This window comes from Leiobunum rupestre, chromosome 5 (genome assembly GCF_980474605.1).
Source record: "Leiobunum rupestre chromosome 5, qqLeiRupe1.1.hap1, whole genome shotgun sequence".
Lineage (NCBI taxonomy): Eukaryota > Metazoa > Arthropoda > Arachnida > Opiliones > Sclerosomatidae > Leiobunum > Leiobunum rupestre.
The window spans coordinates 70,629,083-70,638,998 of record NC_143388.1 but is presented as its reverse complement, the minus strand read 5'-3'; the positions used below and the strand labels follow the sequence as shown (position 1 = coordinate 70,638,998).

General features: G+C 34.8%; 1 protein-coding gene across 1 annotated transcript; it reads left to right on the top strand.

Annotated features, from left to right (window-relative positions):
* The first annotated feature begins 1,993 nt into the window (after nt 1-1,993).
* On the top strand, nt 1,994-8,554 carry LOC149945780 (F-box only protein 44-like). Its single transcript, XM_090175357.1, has 5 exons — nt 1,994-2,485; nt 3,304-3,417; nt 6,209-6,338; nt 7,017-7,149; nt 7,283-8,554. The coding sequence occupies exons 1-5, from the start codon at nt 2,089-2,091 to the stop codon at nt 7,421-7,423; spliced, it is 915 nt and encodes a 304-aa protein (XP_090031483.1). The 5' UTR covers nt 1,994-2,088; the 3' UTR covers nt 7,424-8,554.
* The last annotated feature ends 1,362 nt before the right edge of the window (nt 8,555-9,916 follow it).

Sequence of the window (9,916 nt, the reverse complement as noted above, 5' to 3'; positions counted from 1 at the left end):
GACGAACTACGTACCTTCCGTCCTTGTTGCGAGTGGTGAATTTTGAGAAGGTTTCTTCGCATTGAAGTTCGTCGACAGTGAGTGTTCTTTTCGGACATATCTCTTCTAGCTCCCAGAATCTAGACAATTGGTCATCGATTGTACACGAATGAATTTGAATCATTGGATGTCGTTGTTCTGGACTCGTCAATCCCGTCGGACCGCAAATCACCCAACCGAAGACGGTGTTCAATGCTTTGGCCGTGCCCGGTCGTCCCGTGCGAATACCATATCGTACTAGATAGACGTCAGCACCTAGCAACACGTCGATAGGACCAGGTTGATGAAATGTTGAGTCCGAAAATTTTAGGTTCTTGATAAGAGTCCAGGAATCGTGTTAATTTTTAGTAAAAAATACTTTATCTATGCTATAAACTTCAACTTATTTTTTGCGGAGGATTTTTTAGGGAAAAACCTCTACGAAAGGTTCGACAGCGTCTTTATGGTGATTTTGGGTCGCTCCAATTGAAAAAGTCTACCTCATGCTGTCGCACCTTTTTACCAAAAATGGAGTGATACGTTCGGTCGAACTTTGGCACGAGCTCAGCCGCTAAGAATAAAAGAGAAGAGCGCGAGCGCGAAATCAACCTCTGAAAAAAAAGAGAAGACCACGAGCTTCAGCTTCTGAGATAAAAGAGAAGAGCACGAGCGCGAGCTTCAGCGCCGCCCTTAGATAGCGAAATTTAAAACAATTGATTCCCGCCTTTCTTCACGAATCACATCACGTGGTGCTTTTTCTGAATGTGAATTTCCCAGAATCTATCGGCCTCTGAGAGAGGGCGCTTTCATTACGAGCAGACCGCGAGCTCTAGTTCTTCCTCTTAAAAGAGTGCGAGCGCGGGCTACCCCTCTTGTACTAAAATAGAAAAGTGCGAGCGTGGGCTCGCCCTCTTGTTCTAAAAGAGATGAGCGCGAGCGTGGGCTCGCCCTCTGGTAATAAAAGAGATGAGCGCGAGCGTGGGCTCGCCCTCTTGTACTAAAAGTGAAGAGCGCGAGCGTGGGCTCGAACTACTCACTGTGAAAGAGAAGAGCGCGAGCTCGGAAATTTGGTTTTTGCCTATCTCTGGATGTGTACACACATTTACTTTACCTATTACTTTTCCTATCCATGTAAAATTACACTCCGGATGTAATAGATATATAAACTCCTTGCATGATGAATTTTACCCTGCACTATGTGTACCATAGAAATCTCATAGGTAACTAGAATGCTGCCGTGTAACTGGCAAATGGGCCAAACGCCGTGGCAGACGATAGCCAGATTTCAGCCAATCAGAGCTCAAAGAGTGGTTCTGCCAAGAATTTAATGTCACCAGAGAGAATGAAGTCACCTATCTCCCGCTATAGTAGCGGATCCAAGGAGGATTATTATCCTCCTTGGCCGAACCACTCTACGGCCTCTCATTGGCTGAAGGTTCAAGGCGAACTGGCGTCAAGCTCGGCCGTAGGCGGCAGCATTCTAGTTACCTATGAGATTTCTATGATGGGTACAGTGTTCTTCCAAAACACATTTGGAAAATTATCTAATTGGTGTGTAAATAAGAACTACATAATCTAATTTGTGTGTCAATAAGAAATACATAATCTAATTTGTGTGTCAATAAGAAATACATAATCTTATTTGTGTGTCAATAAGAAATACATTATCTAATCTGTGTGTCAATAAGAATTATACTATAAAATTTGTATGTCAATAATAAATATGATATCTAATTTGTATGTCAATAATAAATATATTATCTAATTTGTGTGTCAAAAATAAATTAGTTTTCCACTACGAAAAGCAAAAATTACTAATAATTGTAGGAACCGTGTGTAAATAATATTTTCTGAATTGGCACTTTCTGTGTAAATAGCTAAGAGCTATTGCAAAATAATTTGCAATTTCACTTCGAGTGTCCCAACTCAATGGTTCTAATAGCTACTCTACTATTGCCACACTTTGATTGTCAATAGCCACCGCATTTTAGATCTTTCGGTCGTGTGATTCTGTTTAAAATTCGAAAGTAAACTTTTATAAGAATGTTCTTGTGTTTTTAGTTTGTTGAAATGTGGGAAGTATTGTCCAACGTTATTAATATATTTAGGAGAACCGATAGTAGCCCTAATAATAACAATATCAGTAACGTATCAAGAAATACTTTTTATCCATCAGCTGAGGTTGGACTTAAAAATTATGACATGACATCTGTACCCCTACCATTACCAGATGATTCCCTTATAATCATATTGTCATATGTTCCTGCCAATGACTTGCTTCAAAACTGTGTATTTGTCAGAGAGTGGGAAAACCTGATAAAAGGGCAGAGTGTATGGTTGAGGAAATGTGAAAATGAAGGAAAAGTAATTCCTCATATAAGACCACAACCATTACCAGAAAACTTCTATAGAGCCTTGTATTTTGTGCCTTTCGGACAAAATTTAGTGAAAAATCCATGCGGAAAAGGTAATTACTAACTAGGTTGCTAATGTTTTGATTGTAGCACTCTGGGGCAGATGCAAAACTCAAAAAAAGAGTAACAATTAAATTATCTGTTTAAAGCTCTTGTAGTAGTGATGTTCTTAGGCTGGTGCCACTTGTTGTGGTAACTCATTTATAATAATAGTATTAATAATAATGGTTCTATTCTTTTACCTGCATGCCTATGAGTTTTACAAGCCCTTGAAACACCACTGATCTTTAGCTACAATAACAAAATTGTCTCATTATCTACTACACTTAAAATTACGTTTTAGAGGAAAAATATGTAGAAAAACTTATTTTTAAGTCTAGTATTTAATGGCCTATGTTGATAGCAATATATTTATTTATACTTAGCAAGAATGACTATGTTGAGATGGTGCAGTGCATCATAGTCTTGTTATTCCCCACACGAGATGGGAGAAGGCAAAATGACACTCTCGTAACGCCATTTGGCAACACTATAAACTGTCTAAACATAGTTATCTTCCCTAAGTATAAATAAACAGGGCTGGCGTTAGGGGGGTAAGCGGGGCAAAAGTACCCCGGGCCCGGGCCTCCTTAGAGTGCCTAAATAAAAGTTTCTGACTATTTCCACAAAACCAAATTTTGGAGTTAAAAAATTGGTGGGCAGGGGCCTGAGAATGCTTACCTGGGGCCCGAAAATACTAGTGCCAGCCCTGTAAATAAAGACATTCTTGGTGTAGTATTAGAATCCTGGAAGGGGTATAATCTGCAGAAAAGTACATGCATAAGTCTGAGTGAGTTTATTTTCAATTTCTAATATAAAATTTTTACTTCAGATAGATTGAGGCATTGGGACCTTGATTCGTCTACGGGTGATGAATCTCCCGAAAATGATTGTGGATGGGAGGTTGAAAATCCTCCAAAGGGAGCAGACCCAGTTCCAAATTCTGGTTTGAATGAAATACTGAGATAATTTAATTTTCAAACAACTGTCTATTTATAATTCAAAATTGTTAAACATAAATGTAGTTCGTTTAATTAAGGATTACTCTTGAATTCTACTAGTTTCAAATGTTGTTGGGGCCCTTTTAATTATGGAATTAAATAAACTAACATATTGATTATAGAAATTCAAATTCCTCCAAATGCTTTCTGGAAGAATACATAATGTAGGGCCCAATTCCATAGGGAAAATGATTTATTAATTAGCACACATACATTTTGATCAGTGATGCCAGTGTATGCATCAACGGTTTGTTGGGAAATTAGCACCCAAAGAAATCTGCCTCAATTAACCTGCGAAGATACGTGTTTCATTTTAAAGGTCTATATGGATACTTCTCCCGTAAGAGTATATTATAAACTTCGAATGTTACTGATAAAACTGAACATTTGTTATTTTTATGAATTAAGGTGCAATTCTTTTTTTCACTTTAAAAATAATTAAACCCAAACTAACTTAATGAAATACATCAAATTCAAGGCAAAAGTCACGTAGATAGCGTGGGTATTTTTCATTTGGACCGCAAATGATTATTTATTTATTTATTAATTTAATTAATTGAACTTTTGTGTATTTTAAAATTTTGTTTTGGTTATTATTTGTGTCGTGTGTTCGCCGACACCAGGCTGTTTGAAAAAATTGCTAAAGAACAGTTTTTCGTGAACCGTGATAGTAAAAGTATTGGCGCCTAACGGCGCCGCACGTTCGCTACGCTCTCGTGCTGGGGGTTCGCGGCGCCGCCCCAGCCCCATACTAAAAAAAGCGATGGGCCTTCTATAACGCAACCTAGAGGACAGTACCTAGGCATACCCTTCCAAGTATTGTCGGGCGTGTGAAAAATTTGCCCGTATATCGCACGGCCAAGGGCAAAGTGGGGTACGCGACTGGAATAATTATAGTAATTGTTGGATTAAACTGAACTCAAATATTTAAATATGCCGAAAAATGAACAAATCGTGAAAAGGCCCAAAAAGGGAAAATAATAAAAATATAATAAGCGGTTGCGGCCAAAAAAAGGCAGCACAGCTAGAAATGTCACGTTGAGATTATGCGAATCAACAACGCAAATAACAACCAGCAGAACGTAGCGCAATATTACGTGGAAATTATTCGTAGTGAACAACACGGCTACCGAAACTGCAACCAAAATCGTGGAAAGGCCCAAATAAGGAAAAATAAAAAAATGAAATAAGCGGTTGCGGCCAGAAAAAGGCAGCACAGCTAGATAATTCTCAAAATTTAGAAAACTTGTAATTTATGTAACCGGAATACTACGTGGAAAGTATTTTTTTTACCAACTACCGGAATACCACGTGGAAATTATTAGGGCTGAAAAACACGTGGTGTCGGCGAACACACGACGAAAATAATAACAAAAAACCTGAAAAAACAACAATTTAAAAATTTTTAAATTAAAATAAAAAACTAAATAATCATTTGCGCCATTAAAAAAATACCCACGCTATCTACGTGACAAACTATCGTCTTCGCCTGATATAGTTATAAAACAAGATGAGGTTGCTGTAGTTAACTTCACCCAAATATCCATGTGCCCTTTGGTTGGCCATTGAAACCCAGATAGGTAGTGGCTAAGGCAGACGCTATTAGTTTTTTCTCATTGTTAATTATTGGTAAATTTGACTTTATAAATATTGATATTTGGATTTTAATATAATATTTACATCATTTTCTTATATTTTGATAAGTTTACTAAAAAAAAACATTCTTAAAACTTTTTAATTTTTACTGTAGCAGACGCCAGATCATAGGCGCTACCCAGGAGAGGCTAGTGCCGTTACGCCACCTAGATTAGTTTCGGTCGCGAATTGCAAATACAACAAAATTTCCAAATTGGTGAAAATTAATTAGTATCCTTTCTTAAGTGTGAACTCTAGAGTGATAGTAGAACACCAAATGTCATTATGTGACTAGGTTAAACTGTGTAGAAGCTAGGGTGGTGGCAAGCCCTTCATGCCACACAAGTCCACAGCTCCCTACATTATATATTACCATTAGCGTAAACAAGTTAAAGGGGAACCAGCGGGGAAAGAACTTGCCAACTCAACGCATGAGGAATTGCCACAACCCTCCTACGCATTATAACCCGGACACTGTGCCTAAGGAAGTACATTGGGTATTAGACCTAGCTGAATATTATTATTAATCTATGAGCAGGCCTACAAACACGATAAGCACAAACTGAAATAAGATGCGGGATTAGGCAAGAGACAGTTTTCATTGGCTAGAGCTTTCTCTCATGCCAGGCAATGCACAGAGAAGTGTTACTGCCAGGAAAACTTCTCTAAGAGTATAGAGAAACATCTTTCTCTTAGCTTTGATTTCATGTCAAAAAGAACTTATTAAGGTTGCTCAGAATGCAAGAGTCAAACTTCCAGACAGACACTAACATGATTAAAAGAAAATTCTCTATTTTAACAATTTAATACTGCCATATAATATTGGTCTCAAGAACTTTTCTTATATTTTTGTGAAAAATTGTACTTAGTTCCATTTAACTATTAATTTAGCTTGTGCAAGTTTAATAAAAGCTCAATGTCACGATTTTATTAGTTTAATCACGAATAGCAAAATAGTTGGTAGATTCACAGCTATTGCCAACAAAAAATATTTTAAAACAAGTCCGTGATAGATGGCATTGCGGTTTCTAATCTAACCTAGTACTTCTTTTACTAAGTAAATAATAATATAATATACATTTGGGCTCTTTTTATTTTTAGAATGCCAGTCTTGTTTTGCAACTACATACAATTGGTGTAAGAAATCTCAAACGGTTAACCTATTGGATGCTGTTCGAGGCTACACCAGCATGTTAGATGATCTAAAACCAGGAATTGAAGTTTCCGAATGGTATCAACTCTAAAAACTAATTTATTATTTTTACTTTGTTGTTGTTAAATTTTACATGGTTCAAATGTCATTCGTTATTTTTCTTCCAAGTAACTTTAAAGGGTTTCATTGGCCTTGTTAGGAGATAAAAATGTGTCCCTTCTCAGTCAATCTGGACTTCAGTTTTGGTATTTTTCACCAACAGATATTGGTACTGCAGACTGGACAAATTTAGCAAGTATTCCTCCATTCTTGCTTGGTTCAGGAGGGGGCACGTTTCTACCCTTACGAGGCTGATAGAACCCTTTAATTTGTTAAAAACATATTTCAATGCTAAATTACACATCAAAAACTAAGTCTACTATTTTTATGTAACAAGCCCAATCACAAAGAGGATCAGTTTTTTTAGTCTTGTTTTTCCCGTTCCCTGGCCTGATTAAAATCTCACCTTGTACGCTATGTACTTGGCTTAAATTAGAGAAACATTCTTTGTTTTACTTAACGTACTTGCTTTCCACGATTGCTTTTCTATCTCAAATAGGACAACTGTATAATTATAGAAAAACAAAGTGTTAGTGTTCATTAATTGATCTCCGTAATTATTAAAAACCATATCATAAAAATGTTAACTTTGGAATGAAAAATCATCATTTTGGCTAGTTAGTGAAGGGTAACCTAAAATAGTATTAATTGTTTTAGGTATGCTGCCAGATTTGATTGTGGAAGTATTTACCACTTGTATGTTAGTCTTCTTAATGATGAGAAGGAAGTGTTGGATGACTTTGAATTTAATCACACGGAGCCTCAATGGACTGGAACACAATGGGAACAGGTAAAAATTCTTTAAATTCTTACTTTATTCCTCGTATTTCATTAAATAAGTTAAAACAATAAGGAGGCTGTTAAGTGTAAATATACATTATAAAAACAAATACTTTACCTAAATATTTTTTTAATGTTTAAAGGTGAAACATGTATTTCGAAACTATCCTTCTGGTGCTCGCTATGTACAATTCAATCATTCGGGCAAGGACACGCAGTTCTGGGCTGGTCATTATGGCAGTAAAATGACTAATGCAAGAGTGTCTTTTTTAATTGAAAGTTAATTTTGTGATATGAAATGTATGAACTACCATAGGATGGAAGTCTGTTAAAATATCATATACAAGAGTAATTTAATGATAATTTGTAGATTATATTGCCTAAGAAAAATCTTTTAACCTATTAAAACGTACGTAGATGTATAGCCAACAAATGTTTTTTTTTATATATTGTCTTTTCAATTATTAACACTGAAGTATGTTTACATAGCACACTTAAGCATAGCTTCAACCTGTGGTGTAGTGTCTAGAATCATTTTTCATAAAATATTAGATAATTTAATTATAAACTTCCTTTTTGGCCTCTGTTAACCGGAATTTGAAATAATAATTAGTTTTATGAAGTATGGGTTTAAGTAACATCATAACAATTAAGAATGGCACTTCCTATTGTTTTAATGCTAATTTCCAGACCAAACCTGTTTTTGATATTGACATTCTTGGTAAACCGTCATGTAACTTGAAAAACCCTAAAGGGAAATTTCTTCATAGGCAACCGTTTTGCCATGGCAACCAAAAATTTACCCCCTGTAAAATTTTTTAACAATTTCGAATTTTTTCATAATTTTTTTTATATTTTCCTTAAAAATTGGTCAGATTCCCATGTTATTTTCAATAGGAAAATTTCCATTTTGTGTTGTCAAAATCATTTTTGGTTGCCTATGGAGACATTTCACTTTAGGGGTTTTCAAGTAACATGGTCTACCAAACCCCAGAGTTTGAACAAAATTGGTGTGTTACACCTTGGGTCATCTTGTGAGTAGTATGTTATTGTTTTTGGTAGTAGTATATTTCGACACTAGGGGGGCTCTGTGCTGGGAACTAAATCTAGATTGTACAATACCACTGAAAAAAAATTAATTTTTCATAATTGACATACTTATTGTTCTTATGTTACTTATAGTATGGAGGAGTCCATGAGATGCTGCTCTCAGAGATAAATATCCCTAACCTGCTATGGTCATAATTCTACCAAATGTCTAGAATTAAAAATGTTTATCATAGTAAAGACCTGAAGGTAAATAGGAAATTAAAGAAATTTCAATAAAATTAGGAGCTTGAAAATAACTCTAATATCTCTGACCATATGTTGTGACATGTACAATGAGAATCACTAGTATCAGTTTAATTTTGTATGTGTTAAATTTAATTTATCTAAAAAATGTTTTATGTTAAAAATGAATAAATTTATACATTCTAATAAATATTTGTATTCTGTATAGAAATAGATTAAACAATGGTAGAAGTGAGCTGGTAACATTAAAAAAAGCTTACCTATTTTTCTGCAAAAATTTCAAATACTTTGTCCCGTTGTCCGCCTATATACGAAAAACCAATCTTGGATATGGTTGTCAATGGCAAAATATACATTTTTTAAGCATGCTTATTAATATTAATACAATTGTATAATTTTAAATTGTAAAAGAAGTGGTAATTTTAAAATAATTTTAATCTTAATGGGAATGGAATATGTTTATGCAGTCTTATTTTACAGCAATTTATAAATCGTTTTTCAAAATTAAGAAGAAAATTGTTTTTATCAAAATTACAGTATTCCATTATAATATTTAAATAATACGACAGATACTTCATGGTTTTGAGAACATCATTTTAATATTATATATGTGTTTCGATTTAGTGCTTGACAAGGGGTCATGTACCTGAAAGCTAGCAGAATTTTAACGTTTTTTTTAAATTATAACATTAAAATAATGTTTTCAAAACCATGAAGTATCAGTCGTATTATTTAAATATTATTATCATTTTGACCATGGACATCAAATTAAATTTATACAATAGTATTCCATATCTCCACATTGATTTACCAAGTGTGTGTGCCACCTGGGCATAATTTTTTTATGATGAAACCCTTTCTGGTTAAAAATTATTTCATGGTTACTTAGTTTATTTACAATATTTTATTCTAATGAAAAAGAAACTAGTCAATCACTCCTCGATTAGAGTGCTAGCGAGCTCAAGTTGCCTTTTGGCCATTTAATTAATCTTGGAAAAAACATTAAGGTGTTAATTTTTTCTATTTATGCAGTGGCATCGTAATTATTTATATAATGCGGGAGGAAGGGACAGAAATAGGCTATTTTGTAACCTTGCTCTCTGAATTGGGGAAGCTAGAGGTGTAACGACAAAATATCCATTCAATAGGGTATGTGTTGTAATAAATAATTTTCCTGTGTTACACAATATGGTTTTCAACAACTTATATGAGTGTTTCTGAGAGCTGTGTTTTAACCAATCAAATAGCTATTTAGGTTTTTTGTCATCCACAATAAGCAAACTTAACTTGGTTTGAGCCCCAAGTTGTTTGTTTAACTACGGAAAGCGAGCAAACACTACCAGTAGACTCAATTTTGGTTTCTGCATGTGGGTATATGTTTGATACAAATGACATGCGATAAATAATGCTAGATGGTTCTGAGAAGCTGGAATATTTAACTGTAGATAAATAGGGATATAAGCTTTTTTACCCTATAGAGTGCT

What these genes read in the sequence shown, in the direction of transcription:
- LOC149945780 (XM_090175357.1), top strand. Translation starts at nt 2,089, where the DNA reads ATGTGGGAAGTATTGTCCAACGTTATTAATATATTTAGGAGAACCGAT. An exon ending in AGACCCAGTTCCAAATTCTG is followed by an intron (nt 3,418 to 6,208) that starts GTTTGAATGAAA and finishes TTTTATTTTTAG; the next exon opens with AATGCCAGTCTTGTTTTGCA. An exon ending in CTGGAACACAATGGGAACAG is followed by an intron (nt 7,150 to 7,282) that starts GTAAAAATTCTT and finishes TAATGTTTAAAG; the next exon opens with GTGAAACATGTATTTCGAAA.